Source organism: Pyxicephalus adspersus, chromosome 12, assembly GCF_032062135.1.
Source record: "Pyxicephalus adspersus chromosome 12, UCB_Pads_2.0, whole genome shotgun sequence".
Taxonomy (NCBI): Eukaryota; Metazoa; Chordata; class Amphibia; order Anura; family Pyxicephalidae; genus Pyxicephalus; species Pyxicephalus adspersus.
Genome location: NC_092869.1, coordinates 22781877 through 22803052, shown reverse-complemented (window position 1 = coordinate 22803052; position 21176 = coordinate 22781877). Strand labels below are relative to the sequence as shown.

The 21176-nt window shown below is 36.1% G+C and overlaps 1 protein-coding gene across 14 annotated transcripts in view; it reads right to left on the bottom strand.

The window, feature by feature from the left end:
• RYR3 (ryanodine receptor 3) overlaps nt 1-21176 on the bottom strand; it is a 300041-nt gene that overhangs the window by 18361 nt on the left and 260504 nt on the right. For 7 of the 14 annotated variants that reach the window (XM_072428468.1, XM_072428469.1, XM_072428471.1 and 4 more), the window contains 7 exons: nt 12562-12620; nt 11548-11586; nt 10318-10489; nt 9451-9537; nt 8691-8897; nt 6967-7097; nt 3347-3389 (listed from right to left, as the gene is read on the bottom strand). In XM_072428468.1, coding sequence (XP_072284569.1) covers nt 3347-3389; nt 6967-7097; nt 8691-8897; nt 9451-9537; nt 10318-10489; nt 11548-11586; nt 12562-12620 — 738 coding nt within the window. The remainder of the gene's footprint in view (nt 1-3346; nt 3390-6966; nt 7098-8690; nt 8898-9450; nt 9538-10317; nt 10490-11547; nt 11587-12561; nt 12621-21176) is intronic. The other 7 variants (XM_072428475.1, XM_072428476.1, XM_072428477.1 and 4 more) reach the window with 1 other exon arrangement.

Here is a 21176-nt window from a genome sequence, read left to right as displayed (position 1 = left end):
GAATTATACTTACCTTGCCCCCATTTCTGTTTTGCTGAGCATGACATCACCTGCACTCTGGAAAGCTCTTTAGGAAATTAGAAGACACGCCACACATGTATTTCACAGACACATGTATTACACAGAAACTCACCAGAAGGAGTGTGATGTCATACTCTCTTATCGGTTGTAGATAACAGAGGGGGGTGAGGTAAGTATGAATCCTAACATTTCTTTACAGGTTTTAAACACAATAAAAACATTTTCCAGCACACTTAACAGCTAGCTAAAGGAACAAGTTACCCTGCTTTAAAAGGATGTTTTAAATGTACACATTTACAAACATATGTGGAAGCCATACTTTTTCATTGGGGTCTCTCCATGAAGTGTGGTCCCTAACTCTATCCATTAGGAGCTCCATTTTAGGACATATAAAGGAAATAAAAATTTGGAGCAGGTATGTCTTCCCTAGCAGTTAGCCTTCACTGTCCTCTAGATGAAGGGATACCACAAAGGCACAAAGGCAGCTGAAGACCTCTAGTGTCTCTGCAATAAATCCAGCAAGCAAAACAAAATAGGGCAACTATTTCGATGTGTGTGTGTGTGTGTGTGTGTGTGTGTATATATTGTATTGCGTCCGATGGTGAAACGAAAAATTTATGACCACACTTTTGTCAGCATTGTTTTATAGAGCAGGCTTTGGGTTTGGATTGGGTATTAAAATGAGACCATCCCTGTGAAGCTATCCTCAGACAGATTTGTTTACCATGCAGCGATGAGCAATGAAGTCATAATACATTTATAAGCACACTGAAGGACAAAGAAACTGCTATGCATCTTTGAACAGGTATGGTGCAAAAAGCTGCCCTAGGCTACGAATATAAAACATGATGACATAAAATTATTTCTAAACATCTGTCCAATATGCTACAGATTCACTTATTTACTATAATGTCTTGCGCGCTAGAAGAAATAACGGTCATTTCTTGACAATGACAAAAAAGACAAAACAATTAAAATGCAATACATCTCAGCCAACAGTGCAGAGTTGAAGTTCTAAGTGAGATAAAAGCTTATTAACGATGTTGCTATGCATTATTAGTGTAAAAAAGCCACATGGAAAGACTCCAGGGATTTACTGAAGAGCTGTTAGAATAAAACAAGACTATGTTAGCCCAATAGAAATCTGAAGTACTTCAGTAAAGAGGAGAATTGCTTGTTTTTGTTAGTGCAGAACAGATACTCTAATTGCGGACATTAATTTAATTTGCACAGAAAAGACATTTATTTACATGCCTTAGCTTCGAAGTAAAAACAGTTCATTAAATGGATGCATATTATGAGAGGTTTATAAAGCAGATTCATCTTTAAACACAGTGTTAATATCCGTGATTAACTGTTCTCAATAGATTTTAGATTACTAGTCTAAATTTAAACACCAAATATTATTGTTTTAAATCATAGTGGAAAATACATTTTTACAGCACTGTACATTTCTCACGCATCCTGAAAAGATGTCTATTGAAACCACCATCCCTAAAGTGTCTCAGACAGAGTTTCCTTCCTCATATTTAGTTACCATGTAATGCCTGCTGGCAAACAGTTATGATATCCACACATACATTACTAAAAAAAAGGGCATTGGTTGAATGGATTGAAGATGTAAGTTTGATCATCTGGCTAGATAGAAATACGCAAGTAGGCAGCATGGTGGCTTCAGTGGCTAAAACTTTACCTTGTAGTGCACAGGACCTAGGTTTGTATCTTAGTCTTTGTACATTTAGGCATGTCGGGTGCCCATTCAAACATATTCCAATCTTGGGATATCACCTTAGGAGGTGCTCCATTTAGAATTAAACAAGTGGTGACTGACATCTATCACTAGCCCGTGTTCTTCTAGAAGTATTCAAGGTGGTGGGATGCAAGGTGCTTTAACACCCTGTACACAATCCCAAGAGGAAGTCAGCCATAAACTAAGAGGTTGATTTACAGAAGGAGTCAAGACACATCGCCCAGATACACTTTTTTATTACATTTTTATAGTAAAGATTCTCTACTCCATTAGTAAATCAACCTCAACGTCTTCAAAGCAGCATCTTTGTGGCTCCTTCATTGTTGTCCTTGGAGTCTTCCTTTTTTGTTACTATGTATTTATTAGTGCCTTTTAGAATATTTAAGGGAACACCTATCTATACTTCTTTACAACTTTGCCTCTGACATGTCTGAAATGCTCCTTGGTCCTTAAGTTGCTTGCTTAGTGCTGTGGCACAGTCGGGGACCATTCAGAATAGGTCTATACGTATATAGACGGGTGGTACGGTACAATTTGTGACACTCTTTTTTGCACACACATGGACCATAACCAACTAATTGTGTGACTTCTGAAGTTATTCATTCAGATCAGATCTTGGGATTTGGGGGTTTCATGGCAAAGTGGATTAATTTAGATCCATCATTTTATCTGTCTACCAAAATAAATGCATTTTATTTTAGGAGGCCACACGTTTTTCCTTTTTATTTATAAGTTGTGACATTGGGCTATGGTTTGCAGACAACATTTCAGTACAGTGAATTCACGTAGTGCTCAGCTGGGACTTAACATCCTTTCCACAAGTCTTAATATCCATGGAAACTTAGCTGGTGGATAATATTCTCTGATTAAAATGTGGATTTGCACAGACAGCTGAAAGCACAATGCGTATCTTTTCTGAGTAAAATAATGGGCAGGGTGTGCTGCTTTCAGATTGATTATTGACAGCAAAACACCTTAGAAATATGTGAACATATAACCACTATTTCATTCAGTCATTGTTTTCGACTACAGTTGGTAATGTACTCCTTCCAATGCTGTCCCATTTGTCCTATTTTAAATTGAATTTTTTTCAAAATGACTAAACAATATTTGTACCCTCTAATAAAGATCGACTGAGATATGAGCATTCTGATTGCAAACCCCAAACATTTTTACAGACATTGCGGAAACAATTCAGCTTGATCAGAAGAAACATGAGATTTTCTGCCTCATCGGATCGGTACCAATCAGATTACAAGGTTGCATGGCATTTTTCAAATGGGGGTTTATGTGGACATTATGAAATTAAACTTTTTATTCAAATTAGTTAAGGATTGTTTTGTACTGACTAAACTGAACATTTTTACATTTTTTGATATCACTAGGTTTTTTAGTTTTTTTTTTTCAAATTTTCATCAGCATGTGGATGAGGAAAAGTGGAGAAAGAAAATGGACTAAGAAAGGCAAAATATAAAATTAAATTTTAGCTGTATAATTTTTAGCTCAACTATTTCAAGAAATATTGCATCGTATGACATTCATATTAACCATACCGACAGGACAGACAGTGCTTACCTTCCTCTTAACAAATTTATCCCAGTAATTATTAGGGAAAGACCTACAAACAGAATAATAAAATGTCACATTATTCAAATCACCTGCTGCACCATAATAAGAATAAAATAGATTCACGTGATATGCATTTCAATGACAAAAGCAGAGCCATTGCTATAGCTAATGAGAGACCGGATTAGGATTTGTGTGTTTTATTCTTGAAAAAATGACTTTAGAGTAATCCATCCTAAAGATGCTATACACTTCTTTTCCTAAGCTAACTGCTTGCGGAATTTGCTATTCAGAATCTCAAAGGTAATCTTTATCATCACAGAAAGCAAGGACAGAATATATGGTAACAGTGATTAAGTACTTCCAAATAGGGCTAATCATGGAACAATTTGCATGCATTCCAATGATGGGACAGGATGAAGATGTAGCCAAGACAAATGTTGTGTGCTGTCATAATTAGGTTAAGAGCAAACAAAATAATAGTAGCTAATGAACAGAATGGAAATGCATTTCGGATAAGTACATAGTGTAAAAAATGAGAGCATATTGAAGTGACAGAAAATTTATAGCTTCAAAGTTGTCAGCTGTCTCGGATTTCCACCTCTCAATGCCTACAGTTTTGTGTCAGTTTTAGCCTGAATTATTTAAATATGATAAGTGAACTTTATGGTTTATATTAAGCGCAAACTACACTTAAATAAATGTTGGGCTGCAGTATTGTCAATCCACATTTCACAGTTATTCCTGATTCCAGGCCCTAACCTGTTAGCAACTACATTTCTTGTGACCTCTTAGTAGCAAAATACCAAATTCTAGAGCAATAAAGTTATTTACTGAGTCACTGCCCAAATAGCAGTATACAGAACTGAAGTTACAGAATGGCTGCTTTATCCAAAGGTTTTGCTTGATGCTGCTTTACTTCATGACAAAGTCCTTTTAAGGATATTTAACCAAAGAATATCTCTGCAGATTTAACCAGACAGTTTGCCAAGATTGTGTGAAGTTTACTTTATAAGGAATTTGTGAGAACAGCTACTACTTAGCTAGAGCCAGCTACTGATTCTGAAAAGTCATGCTAATGTAACGACAGTAACACCATGTCACTTGCAGTGCAGGCATTTCCCTGCTTCTAAACTGGTGCTTCCTTAGGGGATTGTGCAAAGGCAGCATCCAGTATTTAACGGAAGCCATGACTATGCTAAAAAAAACAGCGGTTATCACAGTTTTCTTCAAAGTCACATCCAATCTCCAGGGAGAATTTTTTGTTTTGTATACAGTGGGACTGATTTGTTAAAGCTCCTCAAGACTGGAGAAGGTAGACTATAACGGGAAAACTAGCAAACCTGGAATGGATCTGGTCCACTAATAACAAGTGATAGTTAGAAAATCTATTCCGGGTTTGCTGGATCCCTCAGGTTCTCCCATGATAGTCTATCTTCTCTATTCTCTGAGAACTTTAATCAATCAGGCCTGGTGTGTAAAGGTTAGGAATGCTGTAAGTGTTTTATTGTTGTGTAATTTTTCCTCTGTTTGAATTTACTTCCATGAAGTCACAGTTACAATTGGTAACAGCCCAAAAAAACAGCAACAAGACACCTCACACCTCTTTGTGAATAAACTACTTCTTGAGGCTAAAATGCTGCTTTCCTCTTTGACAGCCAAGGCTGGAGAGGATACAATTTCATCAGTGAACCTGTGTGATCCAACAAACCTGATATTGGTTTCCTAAAAGTCATTTGCTTTTTATTAGCAAATGTTTTGAATTCTGGACCAGATCCGTTCCAGGTTTGCTGGTTCACCCAAGTTCACTGGTGAAAGTGTATCCTCTGCAGCCTTGGAAAGCTTTCATAAATCAGGCCCAATGGATACTTCCTTGTTTACTGTGTAACAAGAGACAGCTAACATTGACCCTACTCATTCCTCATTTCCATTACCTTTGGCTTTGGACTTTTACTGTACTGTACAGACAGGGCTTTATCTCCTATTCTATCTTCTCGTTCCATTATCTACGTTATTTACTCAACTTTATGTATTTGTCATGAGAAATATTTTATGTATTTGTATTATCTGTATTATTCAGCCTTGCTTCACTGCAAACAGCAATATGGGAGTTGGTGTGTAATTTTAACAATAATAATATTTGTCTGTTACTTAGGTCGCTACTCTTAAAAAGCCAAACGACTCCCAGGTCTTAGCAATGTATAAATCCCCCACCCTAGTAACAATGATCATTCTTTTAATGTCTATTACCAGCTGTTACTAGATTTATGATTCTGAATGATGCATAACCTTGTGGAACAGGAGATTCACATCATGGATGTGTAGCTAAAAAATTTGCAGCAACTTGCTGATGGTATTTTGTCAACATGAACCATAATCCCTAGGAATGTTTCCTTCATCTTGTTGAATCTATGCTATGAAGAATTATGGCAACTCTGAAGACAAAAGGGGGTCCAACCTGGTATCACAATGGTAAGTGGTAAGTTGGTGACTGAGAAAATCCCAATGTCATTGGATTGGGAAACTAGTATTTTCAGAATCACAGGTCAGCTATAGCAGCCTTCATAATTCTCAAGGATGGGTTTACTTTAAGAAATACATGTTGTATGGTATTGGAAATTGCATAATACATAAGATAGTCCAAGTTCTCAGCTGCCTAAGGTAAATTAAAAAGCACTTGTATAAATAAAGAATGAATATGTACAATAAATGAATACAGTGAGCACAAGAAATTAATAAAATATGACTTGGCAGTATTTTGCCAAACTGTAGGTTTGAGTTAGTGCAAGAAATAACCTAGTTGTAAAAGTGAGAATAGAAAATGTAGTAACTTGGGAAAATTATGTTTTTGAAGAAAACATCTTTTTAAGGCTTTTGAGGATTTAAAAAGGGCAGCCACAAAAATAAAAATAAAATAATTCAAATACCCACCACCTCATGAAGAATTTCTATTATTCTATTATTTCTATTAATAATACCCACAATCCTGCAAAAGGCAGCACTCTTTAGAGAATATATTTTAGCACTAATAGCAGCAGACACACCCCATCCAGGTGACATGCGTGTTTGACTCCTCACTGACTGTAGTGTCAGTGAATTTTGTTATTAGGAAATGCAAAAGGAGGACCTGCTGGAAACTGGGATAAGGTGTAGCTTCAGCAGACCAGTCATCCTATTCAGAAATAGTGGTAAAAAAATTTTGGGAGTGTAGATTCACATCAGCGAATGAAGAGAGGCAACTTTGATTTTTTTAATGTGGCCCAGTAGGGCTTTCGACACACAATTTCTCCTTTACCACTAATCTACGCCTGGTACATTTAAATTGTAACTATTGGCAGAAAAGAAAAAATGATGTGCCACTAGACTCTATTTGTTTGTAAATGTCTGTGTTGCAGTTTCTACTAAATGCATTCTGCCTGTGTTTAATAAGTTTTGCCTTTGCTGTGGTCACTCCATATTGTATCCAAAAAAGACATAAAGGTGAAACAATCTCCAATTTTTTTTCTGATTCTTTTCATATTTTTTTTTTAATCTTATGAAATTAAGACCAGCTGACAGAAAAGCAGTCTTAATGTAAACATGGATTATTAATAAGACTATTTGTAAGCCAAAATATTAAAGTGTCATACGGAGTGTTGATGACAAGGCGATCCCATTGCCCTTTAATGTCGTCATCTGAGGGCTGCTCTGTGATGTATAGACCGTCAAATTCCACATTACGAGCGATTTCTTTCTCACGTTTAAATACCACAAGTGGAACCTTTAGGAATATAATAAAGGAAACTGTGTTATTTTACATCTCACTATTCCTGGTAACAATGTATATAATCTTTCAGAATCAGAGGAAAATTACAATGAATCATTCCTGTTTTTGTATTAAAATTTGCATAATGGTCTCTCTTGCTCCATATTACAGATAGTAAAAATGGTAATTGTAAAATAAGTCCCATATTCATTACACATTCATTCTTCATTTTTCTGTATGTTAAGTCTGAATCTTCTATTGATATTTGTAATGAAAACATAATTATTATTAGTGTTGGTCGAATATCTCACTATTCGATTCGACAGCTAGTCAATCGAATAGGGAGATATTGTTCCAGTGATCGAATCCCAAATTCGAACACGAATAAAGTCAATGGTGAGAGAATTTGGGTTATTTTTAGGGACTGACAATAACTGCAAGCGCAATCAGGGGAGCAGAGCTGACAGCTCCGCTCCCCTGATTGCTCTTGCAGCCCTTTACTAGTTGTATGTGTTCTTAGATAAAGTTTCTCTATCCAAGAACACAAGGAGTCCTGTGTTTCTGGATAGAGAAACTCTATCCAGGAATATGGATAGTGCTCCCTGATTCGCTGAGGAAAGCTTTAGAGGTTTTGAAATGAGAGACTTGTCCCTATTTAACCTCTAGTGCCATGGATACCTTGAACACTGTTCTCAATGAATGTTGGCCGCGGCCGCATTCATTGGGAAGATCCCCGAGGCACTGGAGGCTAAATGGGGACAAGTTTCCTCTAGCGCTCTGTGATTGACTGGGGAAAGGAAAATCCTGATGACACTTAAGCTGTGTCAAGCTCAGCCAATCACAGAGCACTAGAAGTGATGAATCGGGAAACTTGATAAATGGATCCCCATTTAACCTCTAGTGTCCGGGGATCCCACACTGACAGAAGGATTCCTGTCATTGTGGGATAACCTGTAAAAAAATAAAAGTTACACAAATCACACACACATTTAATAAATTACTTTAACATTAATTTTTTTAACAGATTTTTTTTACACACAAATATGCGCAAATTCCATGTTTTTCGGGTCGGGTCTATCCGAATTCCATCGGGTCTATCCATATTCGGGTCGAATATAAGGACAACCCGAATTCGAACACCAATACTAATTATTAACACTATCTTGTATATCTCATTAAATGTGTGTATTTATGTAGATACAAAAAAAAACACAATCTATTATATCAGTTTTGTGTTTGGTACAGATTAGAGACTTTTCCAGTCTTCCATTTCACATACTCTGTTGAAAATCTACCCTAATTTTATTGTAACCTTGTGGTTCTTTAACAGTGTGTTCACAGTTTGATGCGTATGTAAGAATAATATATTTTATATAAATTTATATAAAAGTGTTAATTTAACCTATGATCAGAGCTTGGAAGAATAGGACTTCTTTAGTATGTCCTTACAACAGTACAAAGTTAATCCTAATCAATTCTTTCTATAAGGTTTATGAGCAGGAATTAGGTATATCAGTAACATGTTGTTTCCATTAGTAATGAATATAAATCATATGTGCCCTGGTGCAAAATATCAATCAGGACACCACAACAGCATTTTCATATTACCTTTAGACAGTAATATCCAATTACACAGAGGAAAGAAATGATAGTATGAATAACAGCCAGGATACGCAGTGTTGGAGCCATGTAGCCAGTGGATTCCTGGAGAACAAAGTAAACGGCTCCCTCCTCTGCTTCCTCCTCATCTTCCTGATATGTGTTCCATAGGTTTGGTTCATTATCTGTGTCATCACTGACTGGTTCCTCAGTTACCTAATAACACAGAGGAAACTAAGCATACCAAGCACTACTGGGATGAGTTTTAAAGTGCTTCAACGGTTAAGCAAACTGATTTAAATTTAACATAAGTAACTACTGTATGTCAAGGGTAATGTAGCAAAGACATTATTTACATTATCAGCATCCTAACTGTCTTTCTTATAATTACATTTCCTTATTCATACATATCACATCATTTATTTCTTGAGATACAAAGCCAGGGCCAAAACAAACTTTGGTATTTGGAAACTACAAAAATGTTCTTTTTTTCTCTGTTTAACCTTTCTACCACATCGACAGACAGCAAAGAAACATAATGAGCAGCGTATGGGCTGACTGAGAAAGAATAAAGCACAACTGAGCTTTAGTGTGATACTGACGATGAAAGCTCGTCTTGAGAAGAGACACTGAGATCTCTGCTTTTATAGAAGTCTTTTCTCACTGGAGGACAATAGAATAGGAAATGTGAAAAAAAAGATTCTGTTCTTGAAGTACTTTGACTGAAGATCACTCTACAGCACGTGAGGGTATCATATAAAGATATTACCTTGTAGAACAATAAAATGAAGTTAATGGCGAAAGCAACAAACAGAGCAAGGAATCGTAGATTGTAGAAATTTCTTGCCAGATAATTCTGAAAGGACAGAAAATAAAAAAGATTAAAGGCTAGAAGATATGTATTGGATCCACATTTAGCTTTAAAGTATTCTACATGTTTCAATGTGCTCCCTCTGGGACATTTTTTTTTTCCAAGGTCATTTAGTAGAAAGTTAAGTGATACGTTTTTTTTCAGCAAAGTTTAGCTGAAATATTCACCTTAATTAAATAAACTGTTACCAAGACATTGACATAGGTCACAAATTAGACAGATTTTTTTCCAATGTACATACAGACTAAATGAAAATAGGGGACAAAGAAAGGGAGAACATTCAGTCTTTAATGGTTTGGCACCAACATGGCTATTCACTTTGGTAATATCTGACAGAAGTTAAAAAATACTTTATAAAATTAAGAGAGGGCTATTGACCAAAAAAAAAAAAAAAATCCAACAATTATAATAGTGCAGATTGGAAAATGAATCATTCCTCCCTATTAACTACTGCTGGTGGCAGCTTCATATAATACTTCTATTTTTATGGAATTCCCAAATAAATAATTTCAGTCTATTTTTAAGTATAAATTACATTTCTTGAGGTTTTTCAAATAATTTGAATTATATGTATACATGTTTGGATTTGACTGACTATTAAATAGACACCATATTTTAAACCTGTTTTTATTTTTTTTAATTTTCTATAGACTGCTTTATTTTTGCTATTCGTATTTTCCATGAACACAAATTTATATTAAATTTTATTTTAGCTTTAGCCCAACAAAGAATAATGAGATACATTTGCAATCTGAAAGCTCTCACCAGCATTTTAGTTTGGTAGATTTCCAATCCTGCCAGGAAATTTGCCATAAATGCTTCAGGCTTTTCTTTTTTCTGTCCACGTCTTCTTTTCCTTCTCGGTTCTGCTTTGCTTTCCAAGAATTCAGACTGTTCCTCAGCTTTGGCTTTGTCCTTTTTCTCACCATCCTCCATACTGCAAATTGGAAATGGTTATTGATGGCAAACAACTTATACCACTATAGGAACAGTCATAAACACAGTAACCTCAGAATGTGTGGTCAGCCTGGAATACTTAGTCGCTAAATAGGGCTGTATTAGTTATCACTAGGTAAGTGATGTTGCATACCATTTGGGAAGGTAGTAATGATGTTTAAAAAGTTTATATCCAATGTATCCATATATATATGGGAAGGTAATAATATTGCTTTTTTTGAAACAGTATATCTTTATGCACAAGGGTAGCTATAATATTATTAAAAAGTCTTTAAACTTTAAAAAGAAAAAAGTTGCTGCTATGGGTAGTGTTATTTGGTCACTTCACATGTCTCTTCTGAAAAAATGTGGTTTCCTTTTTTTTGCTAACAATTATTTTCTTTTAAACACTATATACACCACATGTGCAGTGCAGTGCACAATCCCAGGCCAAACTCTCAGCATCTGTACGATAACAGGAACGGGGCTTGGTGCCAGGTAGATGCAACCAGCATGTAAGCGTGTGACACACCTGGGAGAAGCGGCAAAGAATTGAAGCACCAGAGGGCCAAGCAAATATAGTGAACATGGATTCGTCAGAGAGGTATGTGTGCCCTAATGTGCTCCGCTGCTGCTGGCAACTTAGTTTTGCTTTATTAATAAATTAATACTGTGAATAATGTGAGCCCCCAAGCAAAAAATACTTACCTTTCTTCCACTCCCCTTCTGCTTTGTTCAGCTGCTGAGAGCAAAAGGAAATTCCTGAGAAAGCTACAATTTGCTCGTAACCTAGACAGGGCCATTTACTCTCTATTTTACAGTGCTAGCTAGGAGTGAGTTATATTTTCCTTCTTAGCTGAAGTATTTCTTAAACTAATTTTACTGAATGCAGCAGCAGGGAAGCAAAGAAAAGGTGCATTTATGCTGGTAAGGGGTGAATAAATTAAAGTGAACATGTTGCTCTGCCCTTAATGGGAATAGCACAGGATTGCTTGAAAGTTAGCTATGTTACATAAATGCTAGCGTACTTACATGCAACAGAAAGGCTGAAATTCTTACCTTTTCTGAAAAAAATGCAGCCTAGGGATCCATTCAGTACTGAGTTACATAAATAAAAGTGAAGGCGTTAAGTCATGTAGGTCGCAATCACAGATTACACTGACCCCACATTAAGAATATACCAGAAATCACATGACCTTAGAAGCCTAGGCTTCAAGTTATGTAAGCAGCAATTGAAAGGAAAGGCACACATTTCCTCGTCTCTGTTACCCTTTACTCACATTAAATTTAGTCTAAACTAAACTATAACTATACTATATACTAAACTGAAGTGAGATGGTAATTCAGGTACCGAGATGAGCCTGAGTGTTCCCTCAGAAATGTTCCCACCCCCAAACTAGGGAGACCACACTACATAGTAATGGGTCAGTATAGAGTTCTAATAAGGGGCAGACCTGAGCCACTGCTAACTTGGATACTATGAATGCTGAATGCCTGTTACATGTCAGTAACTTTATCTGTAATATTTGCAAGTATAAGGACAGCAGGCCCTGCTTATTCAAAGATAAGTGATATATGGCAGAAGGCAGTGCAAAGCTTGTTTACTTGGCAATATTGCTAATAGGAATTCATTTTAAACTGCAAATGTGCCATAATTAAAAAATAAATAAAACACTTAACTTCTTTTGGTTACTGGAACATTAAACATGTTTTTTTTTTTTTTTATTTATGTAGGAGTAGTTGGAAATTGGGGTATGATTTTGGGCTACACAGTGTTGGTCTACTTTAGGAGGCATACAGTGAGAATAATCAAGGCCTTAGTCATGACAATGTTTAACATGAATTTTTAGGAGAATTCACTTAATTTTTTAAACTGCAACATAGTGAATGTACCTAAACATTTCTGTGAAGTGAAGTGTCTTCCTATACAGTATATTACACCATAACTCTAGGGAAGCTTAGACAACCATGGATAACCAAGTACATGCAGCTTAAGTATAGATATAGTTTTCAGCACTAGTAATATTGTATTGTTAAAGATGAGCAACACAGTAATCTTTTCATAGGACTTACTCAGCTTTCTCTGATTCAGCTTTGGAGTTGTCTTCGTGTTCTTTAGCATTTTCTGCTGCCTGCAAACAAAAAGTAAGAATTCTTTTGTAGTAACATTTATAACAGTTATAATCACAATAATATTTAAATTAACATGGTGATCGGTGCATGTTCAGAATCCTTACGTACTCTTGTCCTGCAGACTGAAGCAGTTTTGTTGTTAAATTAATTAATTGAAACAAGATTTTTCCAGTGATACCAGAACCTTTTTCACAGTTATTGCCTCCAGTAATATTTTTCATTCTATTTAAAGATAAGATATATCCTTGGAATTGTTTAAAGCTGACCTCCTGGCTTCCCCTATTCCTTCCACCCACCTCTAACTGATCATTAGGACAACAAACTAAATAAAAACATGCTCTACTTATTTACCTAGAAGGTAAGTTGCTATCATGCAATGCTTCAGTCCTGAGTTTTCTCTATTCTTGGGTGTCCATGTTCCTGCATGTGAGATGGGGACACGTTTTACTGGCTGTCCAGCGGTTGTCCCCCACCCCTGGAAACGGCACTGGCAAGGGACTTGAATGAGGGATTTAAATAAATATATCTTGCTTGCTATCTTGATAAATAATTGATAAATACATTGTGCATGAAGTGTAAAAGGGGTGTGGGTTTTCCTGATAAGTTTAAAATTGGACACAAGTAACAATTTTTGGGAACTAGTATCAGAACAAGTTTCACTTGTGCAGAATATGCTGCCTGGCCATAATGCCTGTACACAACTAAAAATATTCCATATTAATATATTATATATTATTCTATATAATATTAGTCTAAGTCTGAGATATGTAATTTGTTTTAAACCTTCTTAGGCTGCGTACACATGTTAGACTTTTGTCTATAAGACTAAAAGATGCATGGATGAGCACTGTACATAAAGCGCTATTCTGCACTATGAAGGGAGAAGGGGGGAGAACGAGTGAGCGGCACTCCGCTGAGCTCTCTCCCCTTTACTTGTATTGCAGTCTTTTGTTGTTCATGGATCCGACAGGAAGGATCCATAAATGATGTCAGACTAGCGCTGTACACGTCAGTTTCTCCCTGGAACCCTGGAATGATAATCCTGGAACCTGGAACTAACCCTGGAATGATAATCGGACGAGAATCGTCTGACTTGTGTACATAGCCTTAGACCAAGCTGTAGATTTTCCCAAAGTCTCATGTGTCCTTACTCTGTCAGCTTACTGAAAATTACATGAATCTGTCCAGGACCTACAGCCAAATAAACTTTAGACTGTATTAAAATGCACTGTAACCATTGTGCAGTACAATACAACATCTCTTTATTAATCAGAAATTGTCAAAAACTAAAGATGTTTATCGGTATTACATACAGATCTGCATTGTTAAGTAAGATATTTGGCTAGTGGACATCTGACATTTCACTTATATATATTCACCTATATATAACCAGTGGGAGAACCAAAATTCTTGTAAATTCTAAAAACGCATGCACAAAAAAGCCTAATCTCCTTACGGATATAAAAAAGTTAACAGTTCTGTATAGTTTCCTATAGTTACCCATCAGATGGGTGATAACCATCTGTTTCGAGGGGTGAAGGGTGTTCCATACACATCAGGGCTGTTTCCAATTTTAGTGGTAATGCAGGAATACCATGTGGGACTATGATTTTTTTGCCTGCAGTTCTCGTCACAGTTACCGGTTCTGTTAAATGTCAGTGTTTCGGTGATTTATGCAGTGAAAAACTCTTGCTTTTGATAAAAAAAAATTAGATAAAGTAGCTTTAAGTGCGTTTCAACTTTTAACCTAAGGACTAAAATAGATTTGTCTGTAAAGGCTAATAATCTAGCTAAAGTGTCTGGGGATAAATGGATCAGAGATTTTTTTTTTACATAAAGGCTATGTAAAATCTACGTGCTTTAATTTAAAAATTAAAATATTAGATGTCTAGAAAGGATGTTTCCACAGAGAACTGAACTTCAGATATGAATAAATGTTCCTACTAAAGCAACATTCTATATTAAGACAATAACCCTCAGGTTAATCATTCAATTTAATATATATAATTAGGTGCATTAAGCTTTGTTTAAAAAGACATTGTCTATAGGGTACAAGCCATAATTAGTAGCAAGGTATAATCACAAGTTAAAACAGTTGTGACAATGGGCAGCTGTTTAGATATAGGTTTTACATTTTTATTGTTAGTTTTCTCTTCCTTGAAATGTTTACTTTACTGCCTGGACACTATTCTGGATGTCCTAAAGGTATATTATAGCTGGTGATATACCACACAGCTGGTTACACACAGGTATAATGTCTTGATCTATTTTACATATCAGTTATAACATATATAATTTATTTCCTTAAGGTAGGGTATTACTTGTAGTGTATGGGCACTTGATATGGCGAAAAAAATGGTTTGTTGAACCAATGTTCAACCAATGATGACCAACAGTGAATCCCATGGTTAACTATATGATCTGCCATACATTATAGGATGTATTATATCACCAAGTTACCAACACATAAGGTAAGGTACTAGAGCATCAGATATGCTGCAGACAAATATATGGTTTGTAGAAATGTTAAATATGCTCTTTTGACAAAACAAAAATTCTATAATAACACATTATAAAATATGTCAATATATCCCTCTACAACTACCTTTTTTGCCCAAGACATTGTTACGAACTTTACAGATAAAACCGTCCAAATCAGAGATGTCGCCTCTGCTCACCGTGTCATTTCAACTATATCCATCCCTTCCACCTGTAAATCACTACTAACCTCCTTAATCCTTTTTACTCTGAATGAAGTCTCCTCTCTTTTCTCAACATCTCCATCTACCACCTGTTCTCTTGACCCAACGTCTCTGATCTAATCCGTGCCCACTCCTCCACCTTGGCCCCCACACTAACCAAACTTTTCAAACTTCCCTTTCCACTGGTATCTTCTGCTTTCAAACATGCCATTATTCTCCCTCCTGAAGAAACCCTTAATAGACGCCTCCCTACTTCCTAGCTACCATCCAAACCCCTTTCTCAGATATTTTTCTAAACTTCTTTAGCGCCTTGTCTAAACGTCCCCTGAACACCAACTCTCTAATTGATTTATTCCAGGCGGGTTTTCAAGACATTCCTGTGAAACAGTTGTTACAAAAATGGCCAATGACCTCATCAGAGCTAAGTCCCAAGCCAGCTTTTCTTTCCTTTTTCTCCTAGATCGGTCTTCTACCTTTGACACTGTTAATCACCCCCTTCTAATCCAAATTATGAACTCCATTAGTATCAGTAACACTGTTCTCTCTTTGTTTGCTTCCTACATGTGTGACCGCTTCTTTCAAACTCCTTTTAATGGTAATTCCTCCTCTCCCACTCTCCTTTTTGTTGGTGTTCCCCAATGGTCAGACCTTGGACCGGTTCTCTTCTCCCTATACACCTTCTAACTTCGAAAACTCATATTCTTCTTTGGAAATTATCATCTGTCTCTCCCCCCCACATTCCATATCTCCCACTGACATATTTCTACCTGTTAATAACACTGGTATTCTTACCTCCCCTCAGGCACGTTGTCTTGGTGTCACCTTGGATTCTGCCCTCTCATTTACCCCCCACATACAGAACATTTCCAGGTCCTGTCACTTTCACCTACCCAACATCTCCAAAATCTGCCCCTACCTGACCTCAGAGACCACCAAACTCCTTGTTCAAAATTTTATTTCCTGTCTAGCCTTCTGTAACAGCCTCTTCTCTTTATTGAATTAACCTGACTCTCTCCCCTACAGTCTATCATTAATTCTGCAGCTAGATTTATCCCTCCTTCCCACCACCACTCCTCTGCTGTCTCCCTTTGCGATTCTCTTCATTGGCTTCCATTTCACTGTAGAATCAAAATCAAGCTCCTGTGTTTTGCCTTCAAATCCCTCCACAGTTCTTGTCCCACCTACCTTTCTGAGCTGATAGAAAATACACCCCTAACTGCGCTCTTTGCTCACATCACACATATCCTCGTCATATGCACGGCTCCAAGACTTTTCTAGGGCTGCCTCAACTCTTTGAAATGGTCTTCCTCGTCTTATTTGGCTTGTTCCTACTTTCTGAACATTTAAAAGAGCTCTTAAAACCCATGTTTTGAAACTTGCCTACCTGTCTTCTTTTGTCTCTTAACCCACTACTCACCCACCAATCTATATCCCCCCTCCTATTGTGTGCTACTTTCCCTCCTCCTGAACAGGGTCATCTCCTCCTGGTTCATTGTTCGTATCTATCTGACATATGCAACTCCTTTTAATGTACAGCGCTGAGTAATATGTTGGCACTGTATACTAAAATACTGTTTGATATTATTATTAATATTATTATTATTATTATTGATAATAATAATAATAATAATAAAAACAGGAACTCAATAAAATGGCAACATAGATTGAAGTTAAAGGGCAAATTAAATATATCTATATCTATACATTAACCCCTTGTTTTCCTGCAGTCTGTATATTATTATTCCTTCTGGGAGGGGATTAAAAGGATTTTTGTGTGCGTGTGTGTGACTTTGTGGAAAAGTTGATAGAAAGAAAAAAAAGAAGAAGCGAGAATGAAACAAAGAAAAGCAAGCCCAATGAGACAACATAAACTCTGTGTTTTTGATTGAATGCTCATGTGAATACTTGTAACATAGAATACACAGGAGGGAATGTGGTACGCACCACTCACCAACCAGGACAATGTTTTTTTTTTTACTAGTATCTGTACTGCTGATCAATAAATCTCTGGTGATGCATGAAGTTTGAAAGTAAGAGCTAATTACCATCCACCAACTAATTACCATGCAAGCACCAACTAATTAAATCCCTTGCTTGCTCGACTAAACTTCAGTATATTCCTGCATATGATGATATGGTGAAATCAGTGCATTTTTTGTAGAGATTTTTTTTAATCTAATTTATCTAATGACTAGTGCTAGTGTGACGTTATCTTGTGTTTAAAGTTTATCTAAAGTCAAAACATTTTTTATTCATTTTGGATTAAGCAGAAGATAAACTGATAAACTACTTCCTTTTTTTCTTGTTTTGCAATGTGTGTTTCATTGGGAGATTCTTGCCAATTTCTGTCATGTAGACTCAGAAGGAAGTTAGCAGAAATCTTTTCAATGTCAGGAATATCCCTTTATTCAGTTGCCACAAAAGTAAGGCTATGTGCACACATTAGATCTTTCACGATCCTTTCCAAGACAAAAGATTGAAAGATACATAAACGAGTGCTGTTCACAGAGAGGAAAGGGGGAGAACAAGCTCTTGGCATCCCGCTGCACTCTCTCCCCTACACTTGCACTGCGGTCGTTCATCTTTCGTGGATCTGCCAGGACAGATCCTTGAACGAAGTTGGACAGCTGCTGTACATGTCAGATTCTTGTCTGATACTATCCTAAAGGCGAAAATCAGACAAGACTCATCTGACCTGTGTACGTAGCCTAGGTGTCCCAACTGGAAGATTCCCCCTCTGTCCTTGTTATGATGGCTACACAAAACTTAGTGTCACCCACACTTCTATGCCATGTCATAGAAAAACCCAAATAGTGGTGAAAAAAGCAATAAAAACAAACACGCTAATCAAACCTAAAAAAAACTTTTTTAACTTTAAAATATAGAAATTATTCATAAAATCTATCCTGTCAATAAGGTTCAGAATTGTTGTCTTTCAATGCTGTAGAAAAACATTTGCTTACCTTTGCAAAAAAACACAATAAAAAGATTGATAATATGAAATGACAGTACCTATCTCAACCTAAGCCACCTGAATCAAAGTGGTTTCCAAATTTAGATCTTGTTTTTAAACATACCAATGTACACAAGTTATATCTAGTTACAACATCCTTGTTAAAATCTACCAGACCTATCTACCAGAAATGACAGAATAGTCTTTGTAAAATCATTGTGTCAAAATATTACTATTGCATATTTACAAAATGTAATGGTACACATCATTGTGCTATTATTATATTACTCTGACTGCAAAGTGAGTGACTGCATTTAATATCAGGTTTGGTAAGCACCAATAATTGTCTATCTCTGGATGAATTGCAGCATTTGATAGACATATACACATGAAGGAAACAAAGGTTTCATTGTTTATTGCTTTAATCAAAATGTGTGATAAATGCTGGTTAATGACTAGGGAGATAAGACACATAGATCTTCCTTCCAACCTCCTACACATCAACACCTCTTTACAAAGTTGTCATCTTGCTTCTTTCCAGGGACAATACTGAGCTTTGGCTTTTTCCTTTGTTCACAATATTTCCTATATTTGCAGGAATATTTGCTCCCTCTTTGTTGTTATATTTAGACCAAACATTTGTTAAAATAATATATTTTTAAGTAACAAGTGTAATTCAAATCCCAGCAGTCAATGGAACAGATACAAATCCTCTACAAACATGGAATATAAAAATAGTTATTTCACCAGTTGCTGGAATTCCAAAGGCTGAAATATACAAGAAGCAATGTATACAGATCTAATATACAAGCATTATTGTTGCATTTTTTGGGGGATTATTTACAAAAGGAGTATAGGTCATTTACTTAACAAAGTGAATTTTCATTTAAGGAGACTCTTCCTTCAGACAAGGAACTTTGTGGCTAATGTTTCTTCTGCACCTACATGAAAAACCCAAGGTAGGAAGCACTAACAGCAGCAAACATGAATTTTCATAAAGGACACCTTAGCTGCACCCTAGTAGGAAGAGCTGTGTGTTTAGTTTAATATTACACAAGCTGTTGCAAGTTTTAAAATGGAATTAACAGAAGAAGATTCAATGAGCCTGATTTATTCCATAGGCTCTCCAAGACTGGAGAGGATACACTTTTATCAATTAAGTTGGGTGATCCAGCAAACCTGGAATGGATTTCTTTAAAGTAATTTACTATTTGCTAGCAAATGTTTTGAATCGTGAACCAGCCCTATTCTAGGTTTGCTGGATTACCCAGCTTCACATCAGAAGGAGCAATAATGAGCATTAACAAAACAATATAAACGCTCTCCAAACTGGGAAATAGGGCTTTTTTGGGTGATTATGGGAAAAAATAAATCCTCAAAAAATGGGCACATTTATCAAATAGATGTTGGACAGATCTGTATTTAAGTAAAATCTTGAGAGGACTGGGCCAAACACAACTAAAGTGTAGTGAGAGATTTGTGTGAACTAAACAAAGTATGGTGCAAAGTCTACATTGGTTCCTAATTGACTTGCAGGCTGGTGAAAAGTAATGTCTCTAAATGACATGATTATTTGTGAGACACACACTCAATTACAGAGCTGCAAAAAAGGCGATGCTGACTTGCCTCTTTCATTTGCTGTGATTGCAAATCTGAATATGTAGCAGACAGTTATGCAACTGCTTAGCATGGGTCACTGTGGTTCACACTTTGATGTCTGATTGGTGAAATACCTCAACCAGGGCTAACATATTTAGATAATATAAATATTATTATTTAGAACAATGTAGTACTAATTCAGCAAAATGCTTAGTTGGCTAGTCTAGATTATAAACCAAGGCACTAGGTGTGTTGTGTCATATTCTACATTATAGAACAGCACAGCAATGCTTACTGAAGGGTTCTTGCATCACAGAGAAGATGATGTATTGTAGTGTCAGAGGGTGACAACCACAGCCAGCAACAGTGATCTTGATAATGCATTACTGGTCAATGTTTTCTGCATACTCAACTCAAGGTCTGCTATTGTATTCCATAATTATATATACCAATAAGAAGTTCTAAACCCCTGAAACCTAAACCACAGATTACAAACCCTATTTTCATTATTGAAAATCTTGCTTGTGTCACAGTGCACTAATATACTACAGTGTAAAACTTTGTAAATCTCAATGCTTCCTTACTGGAACAATGAAAACATTATGTTAAAGTAAATACATCCCTACATTAGGATGATAGGGTACAATTATTCACTTCACAGTAACAACATATATATATATATATATATATATATATATATATATAGCATATATGCAAACATCAATTTACATGCACTTTACTGTTCTTTACCAAAGGCATCACTAAATTCCAGGTGCTGTGCACAAAACTTTTCATCTTACAAAAGTAATAATATTAAAAGCATGTGAGGACAGATTGACGAATGACATCAGGGTACCACCCCCAATATACTTAGATTTTCCCCTGAGTCAATCATAATAGTTCATGTGGGGCAACAATAATCTAGAGTACATACATAGCTTTAGACAAGCTTTGGTTTTTTGCCCACAGAAGCCAATCTGATTGTCTTAACTTGCATGGGTAATCAAAACGATAAAAGGGTTGGCTAAAAAATGTAACCAGAGCAACTCTTACTTAAATAACTTGGTTGAATAAAGCCTCATTGAGAAAATTGTTTTCAGATACTTAGTGGATTCATTAAAAAAATAACTTTGTTGTACATTAAACAGCCGGTTTCTGTAGGTACAAGTCAACATAAAATACTCAGTATAATATTTATCATTCATAGCAGAAAAAATACCAACACATTTTTGTCACCAAACTAGCAAACAATTCAACAGTTAGAAAGAAATCATTTTTAACTAGTTCTTTACTTAGCAGAG